Here is a 24626-nt window from a genome sequence, read left to right on the forward strand (position 1 = left end):
TACCTCCGTGGGGTTTTGCCTTATTTAAGAGGGTGGAAAAAAATAAAATCAGGTGGAAAAGCTATGAGAAACTCTGGCTGGTAAAGAGGAGCGGCGTGAAATTCATTTCAACACCCACACACGGGTCACACTGATATTTCCTCCCCCCTCACACACCCCATCCCCCAAATGAATCAACAGAAAGAGATTCTTGATGTGGATTTTTTATTTTAATTATTTTTACATTATGTTAGAGTTCCAAAAAAAAAAAAAAAAAAGGAAAAAAAAAAAGAAAAAGAGAACCCAACAAAATTAATAAATATTAAAAGTTAAAAAGCTCTGAATCTCGTATGTACAAAACTTTATACATCATCGTAACACTGGACACGGTTACATCACAGGAACGACTCGGTGCATCCGCCCGGCCTCAGCCTGTCCGAGTTGGGATAAATACCCAGCCCCGGGGCACCTCCAACCCCAAGCAGTGGGGAAGGGGACCGGGGGGACATGTTTAATCGCACCCTGCGTTAAATAATCTTGCCCCCCACTCCCAAGGACCCCCCAGGGTGCAAAGGGGGTCGGCCAGTCCCAAGACGCAGCTCCGCTCCAACGCACGGCAAGGAACCACTGCAAATATTCCCAACACTGCCGTAACGCACCGATGGCTGGGACAGCACCCGAGGGAGGGATGCAACGGAGAATTTGGGAGGAAGGAGTGAGGGTGCACGCCCGTGCATGCACATACTGCCCGTTTTGGGGGAGGTTTTTGGGTTATTTCGGGCAGGGAATGGCAAAAGAAGCTGCTGGGGAGAGATGCTCCTCGAAGAGTCAACGAAACGTTATCTTTGGCACAATAAATAAATACCGGCGCTGCCCGGCACGGTTTGGCAAGGGGTACAGCGGTACATCCCACCCTCAACATCTCGGCCATCCTCCGGGTACCGCTACCTGCACGCCTCATCTGCAGGCGTCCGTCCGTCCGCTCGCTTTGCACAGACACTGCTGCCTTTCGTGAAGCCCACGCAACACCAGCTTCCCAGTCCTCCCCATTTCCCTCCAAAAGGTGTAGATGCCCCACAAGAACCGGCTACACGGGTGCAGGGCTCGGACTGGTGGTGCCAGGGGAGGCTGGTGGTCCCAGAGGGGCTGGCCATCACCTGCAGCTCAAGGATGGCCAAGGGTAGCATAGGCTAAGAAGTCACCTGCAGGTGACAGGTGATTTTTTTACATGCGTTTTTGGTCTTCTCGCTCACGTCAGGGTCGCCTGGACCATCTCCTGCCTACCCTCCCAATGCAAGACAGAAGCCGCTCTATGGTTTTCACACTCCGTCTCCCCCTCCGGATATGCTTCCCAGACCCTCGACCCCAACAGGGACAAGCCCAGGGCAGCAGTTTGAGTTTTTTTGACATTCCTCCCCACCCCATCTTTGTGTGTCCCCCCCCGCCCCGAGATTCCCAGCATCCTCCCATCGCTACCATCAAGCTCCAAGCACCAAGCCAGGATCCCCCTCTCCAGTACATCTTGTGTTGCTGCTTGGGGCAGGGGGAAGGAAAAAGCAACATTAAAGCCACCCCCACCCCCCCAAAAAAAAAAAAAAAAATCTTTTTAGCACCTTGGAAGGACGCAGCCCATCGCCGGTTACCCGCAGCCAAGCTGCCACCTTCGCCTTTTTCCCGTGGCACTGCCAAAAAACACGGTGCCGCGGCTGGGAGGGCAGAGGATGGGGATAAAAAAAAGAAAAAAAGGGGAGGGGGTGGTTTCCCGAGAATTTCTAGGTGAGCCAGGTCATTTCCAAACCTGGCAGTGCCACCCGTGAAAACCACCTCTGGAAGTGGAAAAAGAGGAGGAGGAGGAGAGGGAGGAGGAAGGCTTCCCCTGCCCCGCGGCTGCCCAGTGGGTTACCTGGCTGCCCGGTCCCTGCCCAGCTCACTCGGGGCCGGCAGCCCCCCAGAAAAAGCACCGTTGCCGTTTGCTGGTCCAGTGTGGGGTGTCGGTGTGGGGTCCCCAGCGGGTCCTGCCTGGGCAGCGTTGGTGGGGCTGGGGGAGAGCGACGGAGCGGGACTGGGAGCTGTGGTGCCGGGGGCAGAGCTGGGGTGGGTGGTGGGGGGCGAGCCGGTGGCGGAGGCGGCTTTTTTGCTGCAGGATTCACAGCAGAGCTTGTTGTAGCCGGGGATGGAGCAGTAGCGGGCCAGGACCTCCATCTGGCAGAAGATGGATTTGTCCCCAAGGCAAGGCTCTCCTGGGGATGGAGGGAGCGTTAGGAACCCACCCCTGTACCTTTCCAAGTATCCCAAAGGACGTGGGGTGCTCCTCCTCGCTCCTGCTCCCCAAGGGAGGTGGAAAACGAGGCCGGAGAGAGTTATCCAGCCCACCCTGGGAGGTCTCGGAGCATCGCCCCAGCCCACGCAGGGACACTTACTGGAGGAGATCTTGCTGACGGGGTTTTTGGGTCCGTCCTGGGGGACCCACTGCCCTTTGGGGGTGACGTGGTCGCCGGCGTCGGCGCCGACGGTGACGCCGGAGACCTTCTCTGCGGAGAGAGCGCCATGATGCACTGGAAGTTGGGGGCACTGGAAATGCCTTAGCAGGGTGTTTTGGGGAGGTGGGGATTGGTTTTTTGGGTTGTTTTAAGAGATTTCCTTAAAAACGAGGGCCCTTGAGGGGCACCCAGCTGGCCCCGGTGCTTGACCCACCCAAAAACCCCCCCGGACGCCCACCTCCATCGTACCCTCAGCTCATCCCATCCCCAAACCATCCAGAAAACCCCAAACCACCCACAGCAAACATGGGGGCCAAGAACAGAAAAACCACAGTATTTTGGCCAGCGTTTAACCCTTTCTCTGCCAGCACCGGGGGGACGTTCACCACCAACCGCTTCGCCGCCATCCCCCCGGAGCCAAGACGGGCTGGAGATATGCAAGAAGGTGGGACCCCACCGGCGTGTGCCCCCCCCCCACCCCAAACGCCTCCTCTTCCTCTCACCCGGGCAGAGGGCCATGCGGCAGCCCTGGACGGCCTCCGGCTTGTCTCCCTCGCAGCGCCCGCCGCTCTCACCGCCTTTGCAAACCACCTGCCGCTGCCGGACGCCATCCCCGCAGCTCGCCGAGCACTGCGCCCACGGCAGACGGTCAGCATCGCCGCGGTGGCAGTGGAGGGGGTTCACCACCACCCAACCCTCACACCCTCATCTCCATCCCTCCACCACCAGCCCGCTCCATAGGCACCCAAGCCTTCCCACCCGCCCCCGTACCCCTCCGTGCAGCCTCGGAGGGGGTTCCTCACCCCCCCCCAATCCCTCTCCATCTCACCTCCGACCAGGCGCCCGTCCTCCACTGCGCCGGGCAGGGCAGGCGGGCGCAGGGCCGTCGCGCCTCGGGTCGCTGGCCGGTGCAGTACTTGGTGTGCAGCGTGCGGTTGGTGCCGTCCTGCAGGCGCTGCACGCACTGCACCGCCCGCGCCTGCACCCCCAGCTTGCCGCAGGACCTGCTGCAGGCACCCCACTCCTCAGCCACCCAGCTGCCAGGGTTTTGGGGAGGGAAGAAGAGGGACACGGTGAAGGTGTTAGAGGAGATGCCTGGGATGGGAAGCGGCCCCAAATTCCCCCGCACTGGGGGACGGGAGCGTCTCGGGCCGGCCAGGGAGGACTTACGCCGGCTGGGAGCATTCCTGGAGGTTGCAGCGCCGCCGGATTGGCTTCGGCTTCTTGCCATTGTCGCAGAAGTTGCGATGCACCATCCGGTTGTCGCTTTTCCGCCGGCAGCCGTACTTGGTGTACTGGATGCCTAGGGTGGGGGGGGGAAAGGCAGGGCAGGGGCAGTGAGGCAACGGGTGCGGGGGTCCCACCGGCCTCACGCCTCGTCCCTTCTCCTGCACCCCTGTGGGGACGCGTGCTTCGAGATGTCACCATAGAATCATAGGATGGTTTGGGTTGGAAGGGACCTCAAAGATCATCTAGTTCCAACCCCCCTGCCATGGGCAGGGACACCTGCCACTACACCAGGTTGACCAAAGCCTCTTCCAGCCTGGCCTTGAACACCTCCAGGGATGGGGCAGACACAGCTTCTCTGAGCAACCTGTTCCAGTGCCTCACCACCCTCAGAGGGACGAATTTCTTCCTCAGATCTAATCCAAATCTCCCCTCTTTCAGTTTAAAGCCATTGCTCCTTGTCCTATCACTACAAACCCTCAGAAAAAGTCCCTCTCCAGCTTTCCTGTAGCCCCTTTAGGTACTGGAAGGCTGCTGGAAGGTCTCCCCGGAGCCTTCTCTTCTCCAGGCTAAACAGCCCCAACTCTCTCAGCCTGTCTCCATAGCAGAGGTGCTCCAGCCCTCGGATCATCTTCGTGGCCTCCTCTGGACCTGCTCCAACAGGTCCATACCTGCCCTCCATCACGGCACCTCTCAGTGCTTCCACACTTATTTCCATGCAAGCTTCAGGAGCAGTCATCTGCAAGAATGCCACTCCTTGGCTCAAATTTGGCTAAAAACCAGCCAAGGAATTCAAAACTCAGAGCAGACACACGGACAGGCAGACCGAGGTACGCGTACACGATTGCGGAAGCCTGTTTTCATAAGAAATCTGGCTAAAACGCTCTCCTAAACTGCTCTGCAGTATCAGTTTTTAACATTCATGTTCCCACATCGTAGATCCCCCAAATCACAGAGATGCCAAGAACACCGGTATGAGGTGTGGAGAAGAAAACCAAGGCCTCCAAGCAGTCCCAGGTCTAGGTCTAAAGCCTTGACCCATGCGATCTTGGCGAGAAACACCTGAAAACAGCACCCATGTTGTTTCCAAGGCAGAGGTGCTGCAGAAGGCTCCCATCCTGCCCGATCTACCCAAGCACCCTCCCGAGCACGCGCCAGCGGCTGCTGCCAAGGGAAAGCTACCTCCTCCGCACGCCTTGGAGCACTGAGACCAGCTCTTGAGGGCCCACTCGTAGGAATCCATCTCCTCAAGCAGGACGTTGTTGTTGCCAATCATGGGCAGCAGGTCTTCGTGGATGATGTACCTGTACATCAGGCTGCTCCTCGCCTCCTCCTCCTCCTGAGGGACGACCTGCGGGCAGACAGAGGACAATCGGAGAGGGGGAAGGAGAGGAAGGAGCAAAGCCATGGGACGGCGAAGGCAAGAGGAGGTCATCAAAGGAAAAAAAGAAGTAAATGATGACCTGCAGGACCACAGTTTACACCCAAAGCCAACGCTGGCCATGGGGATGGACAGTGGCGCAGACCTACCCTTCCCTGGGTGCCCAGGGAACCCAATCCCTATCTCCCTCAAACATCAGCACAACTAAAACGAGACGTAGAGTCACAACCAATTGTGTCACAGAGCAAAATACAGTTGGATTCAAAGGCAAATGCTCCAGCCATGTGTCTTTAGGCTACTCTCGCACGCAGCCCACTGCCCCTTCCATTTGGCTGGCTCATTTCCCTGGGTTTAACGCCACACCCTACGCCTTTCCTCTGCCAAAATCCTTCCATCGCCTCCTATGTCCCACCTCAGACCACCTCAGTCCCTCTGCCTCTGGGTGACAGTCACCCCCGATGCCCCCAGAGGACGTGTCAGCCCAGCTTACCAAAACGCTGATAGCCTCGTGCAGAGGACCGCTGGTTTTCAGGCTCTCCTTGCCACGTTCAACGGTGTATTCCCACTCCAAGCCCATCTCAACGAACACTTGGCTTTTGGCTTCTTTGCCCTTGGCGTTAAGGATGAAGTTCCCCGTGGCTTGATTCTTAACAGCTGGAGGAGAAAGGAGGCATTTCAACGGGTATTTCAAGGTCATTTCCTCTGGTCTTCCAGAAAGAAGGACTGGAACGACCCAAATAAGACCCTTTAGGTGGGCATGGTCAGGCCAGGGCAGAGACAGAGGTAGTGGGGTGAAGGGAGAGTGTGGTGTACTCACCGATGCTGTGGGATGCTGGCTCCATCTCTTCTATCTGAAGGTGCCTGGCTCCAGCTGGGATCTCAAACATCTTCAAAATACCTGCTAGAAAGGAAGGAGGAAGGATGGAGGGAAGAGAAGGAGCAGGTTTGCTCCACCTGGACACGCACCTGCGCGTGAATCCAGCTGACCCAAACCAAATCTGTTCCCAAACCCACCCGACCCGCCTCACCCGCCTGCTTGGGGGTCTTGGCCAGTGTACCCTTCACCGTCCGGCAGTGGGAGTTGTCCCCCCCGCAGACCCCGCACTTGTCATCCTGCTTCAGGGAGCCGACCTCCTTGTCACAGCCAACATGCTGTCACCGGCAGGGAAGAGAAGACAAGCATGGGGTTACGTCCCTGCAGTCCAACCCATTGTTCCTGCCCTCCCCGCAGCCCTTTGCCACACGTGGGGTCGGTCCCCCAGGGTAAAACACGTGTCCTCATGGGGCAGCGGGTCAAGGGGACGGGTCTGGGCAGAGGACGGGACCGGTGGCACGGTGGCCGTCAGCTCCTCACCACGCACTCGCCCCGGACGCAGACGCTGTAGGGGTCTCGGTAGCTGCAGCGGGTACCGTCGTGAACAACCTGGTTCATGAAGACCACGTCCCCCGTTCCCTCGGAGCGGCAGATCAGCTCACACTTCTGAGCATCTGCGGCGAAAGAAAAAAGGGAAAGGAGGAAAAAAAAGGGATTGTGGAAACACGTTTGGGGGGTTGAAGACAGAAACCCATCTCGGCCACGTTTCCAAAGCCCAGGTTATTCCCGTGCCTTATTTTATGGCGCCTCTTTGCTGCTCCAGAGCCCACGCCTCCTTCCAGCATGCTCAGGAAATTAAGAGAAGGCAACGGGACCGGACCGCTCCCTGGCTAGTACCCGCCGCCGCTCACCGTCGTGGTGCTCGTAGGGAAGCCAAGTGTGCTTGCTGTTCTGATGGGTGTAGTAGGAGTCACGCTTGGAGCACTGCTGGGCACGGAAATCCTGGTAGGGCCCCGGGCACTCCTCGGAGTTGCACACTTGGTACTCGTAGGTCGCTCCCGGGCAGTGGCGCCCGCCGTACGCCGGGCTGGAAAACAAAGCGGGTGCATTAAAAAAAGAGTGTCGGTGGTGGAGGTGGCCAAATGCATGGCACAGCTCTGGTGGGAGCAGCTGCCTTCATCCCCACCGACCAAGCGCGCCAGGGGAAGGGCGAGGAACCTCTGGCTATTGCCAGCTTCCAGTTTTTCCACCCTTCCCAGCAAAAAGGAGGGAGATGGAGGCCAGACGTACGGCGGGTCGTTGCAGCTCCGGCTGCGAGAGCGAACCCCTCCTCCGCAGGTCCTGGAGCACGAGCTGAACTTGGACCAGGAGCTCCAGCTGCCATCCTGGCTATAAGGTTGCTCCGATGTCTTCCAGATGCAGTGACCCTTGAAGCACCACTGAGAGGGAGGAGAAAGAAGGGATTGCTCCACGCCTGCCTCTCCCAAAGCCCTCGGCACCACCAAGGAGAGCCCTCTCGCAGTGGAAGCTGCCCGGCGTTTCAGTAAATGAAATCCAGAGCTCCACGCTCCTTCCCAGGTGTGGCGCGGAGCTGCGGTGTCACCCCGTGGGCACCCGGACCCAGCATTTGACTCCAGCCCCAGGGAAAACCCAACGGTGCCTTCGGTGGCCACCATGGAAGACACAGGGAAGGTCCTCGGTGGGGCAAAAGGCTGCCCAGCCCGTGCCCCCTGGGGGAAGGACTTCCCAGTCTAGACGTTGCGAAACATCTGGACCTACGTGCCAGCGCTACGTGTGACACATCTGGACATGTTTCAAAAAGCCACGTTTTGGAAGTTTTCAGCAAACCATGGTTGGAGCACTCAAGGAGGCTGCATTTCCAGTGAGACGGTTGGGATTTCTATGGAATTTCATCAAGAGTTGTCAGGATGCTCTATGCCCACCCATTGTCCAGCAAAGAACCACCCAAAAACTGCACGGACCAGCAGCTTTTCCAGCACATCCATGCTTTCATGATGCGCTAACGGGCCCACTGAGGGAGCCTAAAGTAAAAGCCTGATGACATGAGAGGTTGGACGTGCAACGATGTCATCACTCTTTGGCCAGGTGAGAAGAAAAACAAAGTCCTCATCCGAGCATGGATCGGGGAAAATAAGGAGTCATGCGCTAGCTAAACACCAGGCACCCACCAACTGCTGCCCTCGAGGGTGTCCTGGTCCCCAAGGAGGAGCAGGGAGAAGCAGGACCAGCCCTTACCTTGCCCGGAGAGCACTCAGTCCCATCCAAGGGTGGCCCCTTCTTGGTCTTGCAGAAGTAAGGGTTGTCCGGGTGGCTGCACCACAGCTGCTTGCAGGGGTCGAAGGTACGGAACTGGGGAGCACAGAGGAACCGGGCTGGGACAGCAGCGGAGAGTCCTGGCTGGCTTACTGGCATCCCTCCTCGTCCCCGTACCGCCCTGACTGGAGGTCACGGGGAGAGGGAGAGGGGGTGATGGCGATGCGGCCGTGCAACCCGTACTCACCGCCGTGCAGGTTTTGTAGCCCACGCCGAAGTCGAAGCGGCACTGCTCGTCCATGGAGTAGTTAATGCCCGGCAGCTCAGGGAGCGTGGGCCACCGGTGCTCAAAGGGGTCATCCAGGAGGCAGTCGTAGGAGCTGCGGAGACCCAGGGCAGAGTCAGGCACCAGAGGATTTCCTTTCTTCCCCCTCTTCCCTCACCTCCAGCCCTAACTCCAAATACAGACATCGAGATGTCCGAGTTATCTCGGCACTGACTACCCAGTGCTGGAAAACACGTCTCCAGCAAAGAGCAAGCACACCAAGTCCACCAAAGACAAGCAAGAAGGACATGGAGTTGTTGGAGTGAGTTCAGAGGAGGCCACGAAGATGATGCGAGGGCTGGAGCACCTCTGCTATGGAGACAGGCTGAGAGAGTTGGGGCCGTTCAGCCTGGAGAAGAGAAGGCTCCGGGGAGACCTTCCAGCAGCCTTCCAGTACCTAAAGGGGCTGGAAGAGGGGCTAAAGAAAGCTGGAGAGGGGCTTTGGACAAGGGCATGTAGTGACAGGACAAGGGGCAATGGCTTTAAACTGAAAGAGGGGAGATAAATCTAGATATAAGGAAGAAATTCTTCCCTCTGAGGGTGGTGAGGTGCTGGAACAGGTTGCCCAGAGAAGCTGTGGCTGCCCCATCCCTGGAAGTGTTCAAGGCCAGGTTGGATGAGGCTTTGAGCAACCTGGTGTAGTGGCAGGTGTCCCTGCCCATGGCAGGGGGGTTGAAACTAGATGATCTTGAAGGTCCCTTCCAACCCAAGCCATCCTATGATTCGATGAAGCATCCCCTGCTGCCTGCAACTCCCTGGGGCACAGAGCACCTTGGCACCAGCGGGTACCACCACGGCCACCTGCCCTCCCCCTCCCCTCCTCAGCCCCGCCGCAAACAAAGCTCCCGGCCTGTCTCTACACCTTTGCATTAGGCAGCACAAAATGTTTTACAGCCTAAAGGGGAAACCACGCAGGCTGCCCACAGCAAACAGCAACAAAAATATTTTGAGAGCCGGATCCAGGCTCCACCAGTGCAGAGCTTCTGCAAACTATCGCTTCTCTGGACGTCTCAGGAGCTGCCGGGTAGGAAACGCCGTCCGAAGGGAGAACGTCCCCTTACTGGTTAAAATGGACTCACTGAATGTAGCGGTTGAGCTCCTGCTTGCTGCAGCGGGACCAGTGGTAGCGGTGGAAGGCGGCCTGGACCAGCGGCGCCATGATGCTGCCCATGCTGGTCTCGTCGGCGCAGCGGTTGCCTTGGCCGTCGTGCTCCATGCCCAACCTGGTGGGAAAAGCCAGTGCATCACTCCGGGTTCTCAGGGGGATCCACGCCGGCTCATTCGCAGCGAGCACACCCACAAAAGCCAGGGGTACCACCACACTCGTCCCTCCTGACGAAGGGGACGCCATCACTTACACGTGGCCAGTCTCGTGGGCGACGACGAACGCCGAGGAGAAGCCGTCTTCGTGGTTGAGGGTGCAGCTGCGCAGCGGGTGGCACATCCCCGTCACCGGCGCGTAGCCTGGGGCAAGAGCGAAAGGAGAGAGAGAGGAAGAAAGGAGAGAACCTTTGAAAAAAGGGGGGAAAAATGAAAAATTAAAAAAAAAAAAAAAAAAAAGAACAAAACAAACAAAAAAAAAGAACGAAAAAAAAAAACCCAACCCCGCAGCCTGACTTCACTGCAACGGGAGGAGAAAATGGAGAGGAAGGCGCTGCCGAGGACACCTGGACGGCAGCCCGAGGACTTGCTCGCTGGTACGACCATCCCAGTGGCCGGTGCCAAATTGGGCTGGGGTTACGGCGAGGCTTGCCAGCACCTCTCTGCCCTCATGCCAACACACCTGGGCTGGTGAGAGGGCAGCAACAAGGAGCCAGAGGCGCTTTGTCCACCACCTCCCAGCCCCGAAACAGCATCCCCCGCGTTATTCCTTATTAAAAGAACCAAAAAGATAAAGAAGAAAGGAGGGGAGAGAACAAAAGGTGTGAGGTGTTCCTCCCAGAGCCTCCCCCAAAACCACAGCCTCGCTCCCCGCAGGCTACGGGAGAGCCCCGCCATGCACCCGCACATGCACCCACCCCAGCACGGGGTGCACTCCCCTAACCCCCCCACCAGACAGAGCCAGGGAGGACCATGCACCTCCCCAGCCCCTCGATCAAGTGCAGTGCAGTGGGGCACCCCCCACCCATCCAGCAATGCCTCATCTTCATTCCGACTTTACTTTCCTTCTTTTCTCACGTTATTTCTGCCCGACTCAATGAATTCCTTGGCACCTTCCAGAATTCACTTTCCAATTTCTTTTTTGGTTTTATTTTTTTTTGTCAAAGACTGACCCTTTTTCGGCAGAAGGAAGTTAGTGAAGGAAGGACTTACAGGTCCGAGAGGCATCAGCAGGGCAGGACCATGCTGGGTGATGCTACCCTGGGAATAAGGGATGCTCGAGGAGGAAAGTTCAGGGAGCCAAGAGCTGCAGCAGAAGAGGGGTGCTGACAAGCTGAGGGTGGCTGCACACCCCTATGCCTGCCCTGACCAAAAAAAAAACAAACCCAAAAACGGGGTCCACCGCATCCACATGCCACTGTCCCCCGCAGGCGACGTGCCCAGAGAACGACTCCGTGACTCATCGCGCTGGGAAAGGGTGGAGAGGAGCAAGAGACGCAAGTGAAAAACTAAAAGTTTCCCCCAGCTCTGCCTTAAAGTCAACAGGAACTGACTTCGTGGGGGCAGCGAGCGGATGGGGTGCCCGATGGGACGAGGCACGGGTCGCTGCAGCACCGCTGGACACCCAGAAGGTACCATCCGCCCGGGCAGAAGGCAAAACCACAAGGGTTTGGGGCAAGCACTTCCCTCAATATTTCTATTTATCACCTGAGTGGTGTCCACCCTCGTTGGAACTTCTAAAGGAAACTCCTCTCATCGTAAAAATTCAATTTTTTCAAACAAGCCCAACTTACTCTGACAAATGAATAAACCCAAACGTTGACGTGCTCAACAGGCACTGAAGTCAGGAGGAAAGCAAAAGGCAATAGGTCAAACTAAGAGCTTGAAGGAGAATCAGATAATTGGGTTTAATCATATGGTAATGAGTCAAATCCTTTTAAAATATTTATTTATTTTTTCCCCCCAAGAAACTTGCCACAAGAAAGTCTTCCGTACGAGGGGAGAGCAAATATATTTTGACAATGGGATGAAAACAGGACGAATTCCCTACCAAAGAGGCTCTGGATGGCTGGACAGGAGAGGGGACAAAGGAACATGAAGAGGTGGACGCTCAGGAAGGCAGGCTCTGCTCTCTCGTTCATTAAGACCCCAGCGAGAACTAGAAGAAGCATAAAGGGTTCTCCAAGGAGAACGATGGTGAGAAGTATTGGAAAGTATTTCATTGTTAAAGACTAGATGAGCCGGCAAACACCCACCAAACATGCACATAGAAGTGGCATGTCCTCACCGTACCAGCAAGACACCAGCTGGTCTCTGGCTTCCTCCAAACTTCTTTATGGACATTCCCTACTCACTCCTAGCCTCTCTGACCTTTTACGCAGACCACCATTCTGCTCAAAGGCCAACTGTGGGTGATTAATGGGTCAACGAACTAAATCGAAGCAAAAGCATCCTTCAGCCTGGGCCATAAACCCCGCTGTGCCCACACACTGCCGAAGGACACGGCCCTCTCTTCTGCTTTAGACTAATTAATAATTCACAACCCATCTGTCCACCGCCAAGAGGCATTTCTCTTTGAAGGCTTATTGGCAGCCCCCACATGCGAGGACGGTGGACCTCAGCCGTCCCTCCCAGCACTTCCCCATCACACCTTCCAGCTCCCCTGGATTCCCAAAGCAACAATGGCCATCATCTTTCCAAAACTACTCGGCGTTGGCCGCGACCGCTCCCATCCCTATCAGGAGGTGCTGCGAGTGGAGCTGTTGCTGGCACCGAGTTTTGGTAAACCTCGGCTTGGACTTGCAGCAGAGAAGAGCTACGCCGAGAAACGGCGACGCTTCCCAAGGGCTTGTGTCCAGCTTAACCGGTGCTGCACTAGACCAGGTTGGTCTGGGCTACCGGTCAAGAGGAGGTGACGGTACGCAAAGGTTGGTACAAGCAACACCTGGTGGGGATGCGGTGACGGAGCGTGGTTGGCTTGCTGGCATGGAAATAGCCTGGGCTAAGAGGATCACGCAGGTTAAGGAGTCAGATTCCAGCCCCGTCTCTGTTGCTATTTGGGCACAGAACTCTAAGGAGCGATGAGGCATCAAGCGAAGCATGGGCTTGACATTTAGGCACCGTTCCCAGGCCCCTGTGACTTGGAGGACTTCATCCTCCTAAGGCTTCCTTTCTCCTGGCTTGTTGCTCTAGGCTGTAGGGTCTTTGGGACAGGACCACCTCCGCCTTCAGCTCAGCTTCAGGGCACGCGTGAGCTGAATAGATGCTTCCCAACCAGCGTGGACACTCTACAGCAGTGGTTAAAGAAGCCAGCAGGTATTTGCCATCACCTCAGCAAGCTGCTTAGATACCATCAGTAACCATACGCTGTGAGTGAGTATTGGAGGTGCCACGGTCTGGTCCTTCGTTGCACACAGTCCTGAGCAGAAAAGAGGTGGTATGGAGTGAAAAGGACACCATTTTGAGGAAAAGGGGCAAGAGAAAGCAAAGCATCACTATTCCAGCAGCCCAATAAGAGGGCAGATTCCAGTGGGTGAGGAACACCTCGTGCCATGCCACGCAGCCACCACGCAAGGCCATGGCAGCCACAGGGACCTTCTGCGGAAAGCAAATGTCCATCCTGGAGATGCATGAAAAGCAAGGAGCCAGATCCGCAGGGTAAAGGGGAAGAAGCTGGAACGAGCAACACTGGAGCAGGGCTGCGCCATCAATCTCACAACTCCTTACCAAGGGGGAGTCCAGCAAGTCTCCCCCCTTTCCCGACACGCCAAAAAGGGTCCTCCCGCCAATGCCTTTGGGCACAGTCACTTTGCCAGGAAGGGTCTAGAAAAATGAACAAAACCTGGTGTTTTACCCACGCGGCCACGCGGCTCGAAGGAGCCGAAGGTAGGTCAAGGGCTCGGTGGGGAGGCTGCTGGCACAACCCAAGCTCTCCTCTTTGATGGCCAACAACACGTTCGAGAGGGCTTCCAGCTGGGTATCTCCTATGGTTCATTCCCTGCTGTGGGGTGACCCTTTTCAGGGGGGTGATCGAGGCGAGGGCAGGACTCCTCCATCTCTTGTTCCTCCCACGCGCACCAGAGGGACTCGTGCAAGAAACCAGTGCCATCAGTACATTCATGGCATCAAAGGCAGCATCCTGATGGGAAATTCAGACCTGGCCAGCAACGTGGGAAGGAAGAGTTGGTAATTTGGAGACAGCAGGCTCAGGAGAACTGGGAGAAGTCACTTCTCATCATGCCACCAGAGCATCCACATTTCCAATGGAGCCACAGCAGCTCTTCCTGCAATTTTTTTAAGTTTTTTTTTGCCTAGGTCTCTTAACTTCTCAGACCACATCAGCACAGCCTCTGCACCAAGAGGACTTTCGGCATTGCTCGTGCAGATCACAGTAAGACCTCCTCTTCGGTCCAGGGTTGACTCAACGCTCCCCTATCCCAAGTCTTAAGAGGGTCAAGAAACCAACCCACGTAAAACCAGGTTTTAAAGAGGGTCAAGAAACCAACCCACGTAAAACCAGGTTTTAAAGGTCCTCTGGAGGACAGAAAGGATTGACTGGAAGCTCCCTGCAGTATTCCATCTCTTTTATGTTATTTTTCAACTTTTTAAGGCACATTGGGACAAGGGGAGGACTGGTGCATGAAACCAAAGGGCAGAATGAATAAAGACCGTTCAGGTTGCTGCCCTGGCTTAATTGTTTTTCTTCTACTTCACATAAAAAAATAAAATACCAAATTTATAACCTTTTTCTGGACCTTGCTGGCCAAGAAAGAGACCATGTTTGCAAGGAATCCTTTCCCCTCGCTGCCTTTCCCCCAGGAAACTGCACATACCTGATCGAGATAAATACAGTACCTTGCATACCTGCGGGACCAAAATCTTGCCTGGTGAGGAACACGGCGTGGTCGTGGTACTCGGCGTGTTCCGGGTTGGAGCGCTGCTGCGAGTGAGCCCAGCGGCAGACCTGCTCCAAGCTCCGAGACGGGTTCCCTCGCTCTATCAGGCTGACTGACTGGGTGAAGAATGGAAAAATAAATAAAAAAAAAAAGAAATAAAAAAGATGGGTAAGTTAGTGAGGGAGAAGGAACCTACCAAGAGTTCTGGGGTTGGAAAGACTCCTGAGTAGTGCTTCTCCATCGTGAGAAGCAACAACAGTTCGCTTGGCATCTGCAAAGCATCTTGCACCTTTTTTTATTTAAGAACGGTGAAGAAACAGAAGACCAAGACCCCAGTAGAAACTCGGTGGAGGTGGCCAGGACCATTATATAGCAGTCACCTTGTCCTTCATCTTTTTTTTTTTTTTTGTGGTTCAAGATTAGCATTGTGCAAAATTATGCTCTAGAAACTAAGGGATGCTCTAGAAACTAAGGGATGCTCTAGAAACCACAGGATGCTCTAGAAACCACAGGATGCTCTAGAAACCACAGGATGCTCTCAGGCAGGTACCAGCTGAGTCACAGCGATGGGAAGAAAGGTAAGAAATATTACCCTTCCTCTAGCCTGTAAGTGGAAGCCACGGAGGTTTTATCTTACAAAGTGCAAGGTGGGAGACAAGAAGCCACAGGAGGACTGGCTGAGGAAGCATCAGACCTCAACAGTGGTGAGCTGAGACCTCTCCTGGATTCAAGTATCTGCTCGTTGCTTCCCGCATCATTCCCTGAACCTGAGCAGCGACGTAGCCGGACAAAGCAGCTGCCTTTGGCGTGGGCTTTTGGGAGGATAAATCATGCTCACCAGAGCCCTTTGGCTCTCATCCCTTTGGTTACTGGCCACAACACCACAGCTCTGAGGCCCTTCCCCTCCGTATATCATCCCCCAGCCCAGCCCACAAACACTGCTGGGAGGAAGCCAGACATGTTGCTGCCTTTCCTGGGAGGAGATGATGTTCTTGATCTCCTAGAAGCCTCCAAAACCGAGCCAGCCTCCATCCTTGTCCCTGCTCCTGAGAACCTGGCCTCAGCTTCTCCTCACCGATACCCAGCTCCTACCATATTGGGAAGCCATCTTTGTTCCATTGTCTACTGCCACCCTAAAGCTTCCGAGGAAGCCTCTCATGGTTTTTCCCCCACCCCAGAGCAAGCAGATGAAGGCTGATCGCAGCCATCCACCATCTCCTTAGGGATCCCTCTTTGCCCTGGGGCTGGACAGCTATAGGGCTTGCTGGGACCTCCAGGCTCCAGAAACCAGCTGGATGAGGGCTCAAGTTCATCCCTGCTCTGCACAGTTGTCACTTGACCTTCGATGGCTGACCTGAACGGACACGTTCTCCCAAGCCAAGGCTCACCTAAGTGCTAAATATTAGGGTGATGAGACACTAAGTCACGGTGTCACCACACACTTGCCAGCCGTGGGAGAAGCGGCAGCTGTCTGCTGTGGCTATATTGTATTTCAGTGACCCTCCTTCCCTCGCGGGGCAGGACTCGCACCAGGAAAGCAGCCGAAAAGCAAGGGCCAGCCTGAGGAGCATCTCCTCCTCGCCAGGTTCGAGCGCCGTATTTACCTGGCGGTATCCCACCATGATCATCCTGACCAGCACGATGTTGATGTGGACACCCAGCGACTCGTCGTGATAAATTTCGTCCACCTGAAGAAGGGAAAGAAAATAAAACAGAGAAGAAGTTAAGATCATCCCAGCTCTCAAGCCCCTCCTGTTCTCCACGGTCAGCATCCTACCCCCGCTTCCCAAGACCACACAAGACCAGGTGCGAAGATCTCATCTCCATCCCTCCCACCCCCAGCTCTTTGGTGGGTTTTTTTTTTCATCTTTCCCTGTGTAAAAAGCATAAAGTCAAAAAGCCAAGCTGGAATAAGCCAAATTTCCCCCGGATGGGTGGCTCAGAGGGTCAAGGACACCACCCATCCCATCAAGAGAGAGGAGGAGGGACACGTTTCCCACGGGAGCTGCCTCCATCACCGAGCATCTCACAATGAGCCGCTGCCCCTCCGGAGTATGAATTCCTCAGATGGAAGGAAATGCGTTGGACTCCAGCGTCCTTGCCTTTGGTGGGAAGAAAAAAAGTGGGTTTTTTGCAGGAGAGGCGAGCGATTGTATCAAAGCAAGGGCATTACTCAGTTATACTGGTGAGTCAAAGTTGACCTACCACTTCAGAAACCCCAGGAGAACACAACACAATGAACAGAACAGGGAGGGCTTGTGAGTCAATAAGATGTCTATCAACATCGGCTATTGAAGATGACTGCAAAGGAAATGACGAGCTATAATCTTTTCCTTCTGCATTTCCAGGATGGATAAACAAACTCCACTCCTAAGTACTACCAAGAGAAGACATCCAGATGGGAAAGGTCCCTGCGAGCTGAGCACGGCAACAGCTGGCCACCGAGGAGGCACTGAGTGGGCAGCCCACAGCCCACGCAATGACAGGAGACCCTGGGCCAGCCTCCTCTACCTGCACCTCACCCATGGGTGAAAACACAGTTCAGAAAAAAAACAGAAAACAACAGATTTTTAGAGAACGGGACTTTCTTTGCTGCTTAACATCTTTGTCGGTGACATGGACAGTGGGATCGAGTGCACCCTCAGCAAGTTTGCTGATGACACCGAGCTGTGTGGTGTGGGAAAGACACTGGAGGGAAAGGATGCCATCCAGAGGGACCTTGACAGGCTGGAGAGCTGGGGCCCGTGAGAACCTCAGGAAGTTCAACAAGGCCAAGTGCAAGGTCCTGCACATGGGTCAGGGCAATCTCAAGCACAAGTACAGGCCTGGGTAGAGAACAGATTGAGAGCAGCCCTGAGAAGAAGGACTTGGGAGTGCTGGTTGATGAGAAGCTCAACATGAGCTGGCACCATGCGCTTACAGCCCAGAAAACAAACCGTACCCTGGGTTGCATCCAAAGAAGTGTGGGCAGCAGGTCGAGGGAGGGGATTCTGCCCCTCTGCTCTGCTCTAGTGAGACCCCACCTGCAGTGCTGCATTCAGCTCTGGGGTCCCCAACACAAGAAGGACATGGAGCTGTTGGAGTGAGTCCAGAAGCGGCCACAAAGATGATCCAAGGGCTAGAGCACCTCTGCTATGGAAACAGTCTGAGAGAGTTGGAGTTGTTCAGCCTGGAGAAGCGAAGGCTCCGGGGAGACCTTCCAGTACCTAAAGGGGCTACAAGAAACCTGGAGAGGGGCTTTGGACAAGGGCATGTAGTGATAGGACAAGGGGCAATGGCTTTAAACTGAAAGAGGGGAGATTTGAATTAGATCTAAGGAAGAAATTCTTCCCTCTGAGGGTGGTGAGGCACTGGAACAGGTTGCTCAGAGAAGTTGTGGCTGCCCCATCCCTGGAAGTGTTCAAGGCCAGGTTGGATGGGGCTTTGAGCAGCCTGGTGTAGAGGAGGGTTCGAACTAGCTGATCTTTGAGGTTCCTTCCAACCCAAACCATCCTATGGCTCTACGATCATCCATCAGCGCTCTCCTGCTTGCTCCCAGCTCCCAAGGACCCCTCAAATCCATCAGGATGAACCTCCCGTGTCCTTCCCTTCGGGACCTCTCCACCAGGCAATCCCCAGATCTGAGACAAGCCCCCTGTCCTGAACCTTCGCATGCCCCCAGCCAACATTAGCTATCCCAAGTGAAAGAAAATTGGGGAACAGTGAAACTTTTCAGAGATGTCGACAACTCAACTTGTCAATGCCGGCCCAGTGTCCGTGCGTCCTTCCTCAGCCTTGGTAGAGAAGTGACCAGGGACAGCAGCGGGACCACAAGTCGCTTGGAAACACCTCATTAAGGGACTAAGACACAAGAAGACTTATTACTCCCAAGATGGGACTTAATCCTCTAAATCTGTCTTTTAAAGCAGTGCTAAATCCCATTCTCCCCCAGCTAGCGGCGACAAGGTACCCCTTCCAGCCTCCGAATGAAAGGGTTAACCCCGAACCCCAGCCCCTGTTTCTTTTAGGGAGGGGGGCGGCATTTAGGAGAGGATCTGGATCTTAACAGATACCAGCTCAGCAGCGACCTTGACGGTTAATTCAGGAAACAGATGTGGAACCAGATTGCCCAAGGCTACGGACCTGCCTTAATAGCCAGATATAAATAATAGATCCAGCAAGAAAAAATAAAATTGAGAATAAAATTAAAAAAAAAAAAATAAAACCCAAGACTATATAAAAATAAAAAATAAGAATAAAAATAATTTAAAAATAAAAATAAAACCTAAGACTAAAACATAAAAATAAAATATCAAAAGGGCTCAGTGGTTGCTGCCCATCAGCCCGCTCCGGAGCCAGTTGAAGCTGGCACAGGGGATGGAAACAGACCCGGAGAGCAGTTTGCAGCTTTGCCACAACCTCCCCTGCCCTCTGTGGATGCCATCAACAGAGACAATGTCTTCCAAGAAAATCCTCCCTAGAAAACACCTGCTCAGCAGAAGGCTCCCATATAGGGACCCACCTCCCTGAAGACAGATGGGATAAAGATCTTCTTACCCCTCTCACCACGTGGCTAGACACCCAGCCTGGCAAGAAATGCTCTCCTATTTCATCTAAAAGAAGAATTTTTTCACCTAAAAAAACCCAAAAAACCCCTAAGCCTACCTGCACGTCAAGGGCAAACCAGCAAGAACGACCACCCCACAGGACCCTCCGCCGGCAACTCCAAAGCCCCCAGCCCCTAAGCTCAGCGAGTAACGAACGGAACGTTAAAACTCTGCACGTTCTTTCCCAAACGCTCCAGGAACTTGCCGAGCACCCCTGCCAAGCTCGCCGCCGGCGTTGGGAGCGAGCGAGGCTGCCGACCGAAATCCCGGCCAGCTCCCGGCCGTGAGATGCCGACGGCAAACCGCGCACCGGCAACGTCTGGACCTCGCCATCCTTCGGGGAAGGGAAAACAAAGAGAGAGATGGATGCACGGAGAAGAATTTGCCAGCCCAGTGGAACAGCCGACGTTTCAAAAACCCCGGGGCGCTCGCTGGGAACAGCCAAGTCATCTTTAAGCTCTTTTTTTTTATTCCCTTGCTGGGTTTTCGTGCCGGCAGATTCACCCCGAGCCCGTTTGCCGGAGCTGAGGGGGTAGGAATGGAGGTGAAACCCTGTAGAGGGAGGTGGGAAAAAGAGAGACATCAAAGGTATTTTTTGTTATCAGGCAGCGAGGGGATGGCTCAGGAACCACAAAAAAAAAGCCAAAACCATATGCCAGAAGGACTATAATTTGCCCGTTATTTCAGACTGGCCTCCCTCCCGTAACGGCACCGAGCTCCACAAATCAGCCTCTCGAGCAATTCGCGCTCTGCCTTGGCTTTTCGGATAATCCCAGGTTGAAAATAAAGCTGAAAGTTTGATTATTTATCTTTTTTTTCCTTCCAGGTTAAAAATAATGCCAGAAGTTTGATTTTTTGGGTTTGTTTTTTTCCCCCTAACCCACTCCTTCGTGGGGTCTCAGCAGCACTCTGTGTCCCCCGGGAGCAATAACCGGACTGATGTGCCGGAGGGGAGCCAAGCGAGTCCCAGCCTGGAGCGGGCTCTGACTTATGGCCTTTCTTTCCCTAGTAACCCGAAACAATGGGAAAACACCGAGTACCTCGGCATCCTTGGCCAACTCATGGGCAATATCCTACAAAAACCCTAGAAAACCAGTTGACACCAGGGCCAGGCTTAACCGTGCCCGTAGCTCAGCTCCTCCAAGCAGCCCCAGCCTTGAGAGCATCAGGGATGAGTGGCGGGAAGCCCGGAGGAGAAAACCAAGGAGCCCAACTCAACGACGAGGGGCTGAAAAGCAAAGCAAGACATAAAACATCTCTCCCTCTCACGGGGCGTTGGATCCCCTCCTGGCTCCCAGATCTCCCTCTCAGCCTTCAGGGACTGGTTTTTGTCAGGTTGGACGCGGCGATGCTGGGCTCAAGAGTTGGGATACGCTTAGGCGCACCATCCAGCGATGGCATTTCAGTGAACTCAACCACGGATGCAGCGCCCTTTCATGAAAAGCCTGGCATCGGAATTTCTGGCAACCAAATAAGGGGGGTTATTTTTTTTTTTTTCCCAAAAAAAAGTTCTCCGTTACGAATCGTTTATCACTGAGCTTCGGCCGATGCAGAGTCCCGAATAAAAGGGTTTGTGTCTCGGGGAGAGCCCCAGGACCCCACCTACAGCAGAGTTGGGTTAAGCCAAGCCTGCGCAGCCCCAAGGAAGGGGGACATGTCCCACCACCCCTCGGCTCCCAACAGGGACCCTAGAAAAGACCAGGAAAGCTTTTGATAAACTTCCAAGCTTGCTGCTCCCTTTCCTTGAGATATACCTCGACAGGAAAACTCCTGGAGGCTTTCCCAGCTGGCTCCCATGCAGCATCTCCCCCCGGCTCGTTAAGCCCTTTCCTTGTTAGAGGGCTGGCCAAGCCTCTCCTCCTTCCCCTCGCCTCCAACTAATGGGATTAGTGTTCAGCTGTGTGGTCCCAGCACCCTCCTCTCCCTCTCTCTCTCCCCCTCCTCTGCCATCCAGGCCAGAAAGCTTTTTTTTTTTTCTTTTTCCTGCTGAATCGGGTATTTTAAGGCAATCAGAGCCAGTAAGGAAACGAGGAGGCGCCAAGGGAAGAGGAGGCGGACGGAGGTCACGGCAAAGCTGGAAAGAAAACGCGCTAAAAAACGGAAAGACACAAGGAGAAGGGGGTGGGGGAAGAACGGATAGAAGGAAATAATACACAGGGAGAAGTAATTGTTGCGTGCGTTTCCCCCCCTCCTTTTTTATTGATGCTGCTTTTTTTTCCCCCTTTATTTAATTCATGAAAGCCTCCAGCACCGCTTTTATTTGAACAGACCGCAGTCCGCCCTGCTCCCAGCCTGGCATCCCGTGCGTTCGCTCCCTGCAAACTCCTGCCTGCGGGGTATAAACCACGAAACGCACCTGAAAACCCACTTTTTGGATTCCCAGGTCGGAGCAGGGAATCCTGCAGCTTCCCCTTTGCAGAAGGATTTAATAAGCAAAAGGAAGGAACTTTGAGAGCGAATTTAAGCAATGCTGGGAGTGTCCTACCACGGGCATCGGGATAACGCCCCGGAGAACAAAACACGTTGCGACGAAGACGTTTGCTTTTTAAAAATAATAAATAAGAGGCAATGATAAAGCAGGGAAAACTTGAAAAAAATGGAAGTGTGCACGAAAGATCTTTGCACACTGACCCTATCTCCAGATATTCAGTGCCAGCGGAGCAAACCTCGCGCAAGACGGATAGCTGAATAAATATCGACCTGTCCGCATCCCTCAGGACTTGGGGAATATGCAGGTTTTTATCTTTAAAGAAGGAAGAAAAGCGGTGTAGGGAATGAGCACGGGCTGCCCCGCGCCACCTGTGAGGCTCCTATAACCCCCTTTTCCAACACACTTGACTGATCCTCAAGGATTTCCAAGGAACGTGAAAAAACTTCTGAAAAAAATCTATAAAAATCTTCCCAATAAATAGTATTCAAAATAAATAATAAACATCATTAATTGCGAAAGAAATAATATCGTCATTTCAAACTAAATAATCGACAACCATTCTCCTTCCTAGTGTTTGCTGAGATTCCCACCATGAGAAGATGGTGTTGGCCACGAGAAACAGAAGATGCTCCTGGACTCGGGTGTCAGACAGCGGCAGCGACCAACATGCCGGACCCTGCCCCGTTGGCTAAGGGAACATGACGGAGACGGACACAAAAGGGCTTTGCCTTCCATCACTCCGATTGCCACAGCTATTAAATTCCAGGGAAGGACCAGCCCTTCCTGCAGCATTTTTTCCCCACCCTCAAACCTGTTTTGCTTTTTTTTTCCAGGGTAACAGATTTGTAGCATCAGAAGAGCAGTAAACCAAGGGAGGGGTGGAAGCCAACGGAGCCCCAAAACCAAACCTTACTATGTTCATGAGGGTGAGGACATAGTTCTGGACGTGCTCCTTCCCATGGAAGCGTACGACCGAGTCGTCCACGGCCAGCAAGACCTCAATGTTGTAGTCATCTTTCCTGGCGTGACGTCTCTTGCGCTCCGTGTCCCCCAGCCGCTCCGCCATCAGCTCCAAGGAGTTGGGGAGATCGCCCACCCGCACGTCGGGCACTGCCAACAGAAAAAGAAACAGCCATTGAGGTGACCCGACACCATGATGATGCTCCAAAAAACCAATACAAATTAAGCAGGAAAAATAAATCGGATATTTAACTCCAACCAGGTCGCCGATCCACCACGCTCTACGTGGGGGAATGGCACTGAATTGGGAGCACCAGCACCAAAGGACATATCTATGGGATGATGGTCCTACAATGGTCCATTGGGTGGTGGTGGGAAACCCGGGGAGGTGGTGGGACACCTGGGGAGGACACATGCGAAGCTGGGGGTTGCTCCTCGAAAGCAGATCACTGCAGCCAGAGCATCCTCCATCCTTCATCTCGTCCTTTACCCCATCACCCAGCAGCACCTTCGAAGCTCTCAATCGCAATCCTGTTAGCGATGCTACAAAAGCAACGAGCAGGCCCTGGGAAACTATTAAAACTTTAAAAAAAAAGAAAACAGGGAGTTGATTACAGTGCCACACGAGGTGAATGAACACCCGGGGAAGGTTAACGCCTCGGTGTAAACATAAATAGGTTTATAGAGGGTTTTTGCACAACGTTGACCCCAGGCTTGTAAACACTTCTGGGTGCACCCAGCTTTGTGCGGGTGGGAGGGGAAGTCGGTGGGCGATTTATGGGCGAAGAGCGCAACGCACGGTTAAGTGATGCATTAAAAAGAAAAAAAAAAAAAAGCCACGTTTTCTCCTTCAAGGCAAAGAAGGAGAAAAAAAAAAATAAAAGGAGAAGGCACTAGGAAAGCAAAATTAATTATGAATGCTGGGAAAAGAAAAGGCTTCTATCACCTGTTAAAACGTCAACTCAATGCCTCGTTTCACAACATATAGGTGACGTTAAGCCTGCGGCACGTATGTCTCCAAGTCGCAGCCAAAGGCTGGGTGGCACCAAGCCTGGCTCCTCCTGACTCCTTCCCATCCCAAGGATGATGTGATCATCCATGGACCTGATTGCACCCATCTATGAGATTCTTCCTCTTTGAGGAAGAATAACTCATGCATAACTCATCCAATTCCAACTAAATTTGGAAGAATTTCAAAGTTCCCAGCAAAACCTCAGCATTTTCCTTCCTTTCTTCTCACTGACAACCCTTTAACAGGCTGTTAAAGCCATAGGGCAAGATGGATGAGCCAGAGGGCATGCATAAGGAGAAACAGTTATTGCTATTTAATAATATAATATTATATTATATTATGTAATCCCAGAAATCATCACTAATTGTTGGAAAAGACTAGATTGCAGCAGCCCTTACCTTGGGGGTGGAGGTCGTAGCGCGGCTCGGCACCGTCCCGCCGGATGGCCGACCGGCGGTACACCACGTGGGCCCTCCCGTGCTCCTCCGTCTCCTGCTGCCCCCTCTCCAAGGGCTCGATGAAGAACTCATTGCTGTCTGTTCGAATCAGGCCAGCCTGGACTCCACAAAGAAATAAAGAAAAGGAGGGGGGAGGAGGGGAAAAAATTGATGCAGAGCACGCATGAATGCAAGGGAGAAAAAGCATCCCAAATAAATTGGGTGTACTGATGCTACTCCATGATATTGGGATGGATCCATTAACACGTTCATGTACGATGACCCTTAATTTCTCCTGGAGAGGGAAAAATAATAAAAAACAAAAAAGGGGGGAAAGAACAACCAGGAAAAACTGGCCACGACTCAAGTTATGTCCTTACATGGCTAGGAAACTCCATTCCTTCTCATTGACTCCACCTCCCAAAGGCGAGGAAGAAGAACAAGAGGGCAAACGTGGTTGGAAATGTCATCCCAGCTACCGGCTGGCTCCTAATTAACACCAAGCTCCCGACAAATCCCCCTTGACGTGGGCCCAAGCGCTCATGCCCCGTGGCGCCAGCCAGGTCGAACCTCAAGCAAGCAGAAGGATGGCCAGGATTTGGCTTCCACCCCATGGCCAGCCCCACTGAGCCCAGCGTTTTTCACAGCTCCCGCCATCGCATGTACCTACTGGAGTCCTCATCAGCGCCGGGGTATTGGAACTGTTCTCACCCAATAAAACAAA

The 24626-nt window shown here is 53.9% G+C and overlaps 1 protein-coding gene across 1 annotated transcript in view; it reads right to left on the minus strand.

The window, feature by feature from the left end:
• Positions 1-1878: 1878 nt before the first annotated feature.
• Positions 1879-24626, minus strand: part of ADAMTS14 (ADAM metallopeptidase with thrombospondin type 1 motif 14) — a 29128-nt gene continuing 6380 nt past the window's right edge. The window contains exons 3-22 of the mRNA XM_086616199.1: positions 23864-24020; positions 22407-22603; positions 16081-16164; positions 14436-14592; positions 9839-9944; positions 9560-9703; positions 8403-8535; positions 8138-8251; positions 7172-7320; positions 6793-6968; positions 6422-6555; positions 6096-6219; positions 5885-5965; positions 5558-5721; positions 4869-5037; positions 3630-3762; positions 3289-3496; positions 2963-3089; positions 2400-2510; positions 1879-2219 (exon numbers count right to left, since the gene is read on the minus strand). Coding sequence (XP_086472325.1) covers positions 1879-2219; positions 2400-2510; positions 2963-3089; positions 3289-3496; positions 3630-3762; positions 4869-5037; positions 5558-5721; positions 5885-5965; positions 6096-6219; positions 6422-6555; positions 6793-6968; positions 7172-7320; positions 8138-8251; positions 8403-8535; positions 9560-9703; positions 9839-9944; positions 14436-14592; positions 16081-16164; positions 22407-22603; positions 23864-24020 — 3009 coding nt within the window. The remainder of the gene's footprint in view (positions 2220-2399; positions 2511-2962; positions 3090-3288; positions 3497-3629; positions 3763-4868; positions 5038-5557; positions 5722-5884; positions 5966-6095; positions 6220-6421; positions 6556-6792; positions 6969-7171; positions 7321-8137; positions 8252-8402; positions 8536-9559; positions 9704-9838; positions 9945-14435; positions 14593-16080; positions 16165-22406; positions 22604-23863; positions 24021-24626) is intronic.

This window comes from Tauraco erythrolophus, chromosome 9 (genome assembly GCF_009769465.1).
Source record: "Tauraco erythrolophus isolate bTauEry1 chromosome 9, bTauEry1.pri, whole genome shotgun sequence".
NCBI lineage: Eukaryota > Metazoa > Chordata > Aves > Musophagiformes > Musophagidae > Tauraco > Tauraco erythrolophus.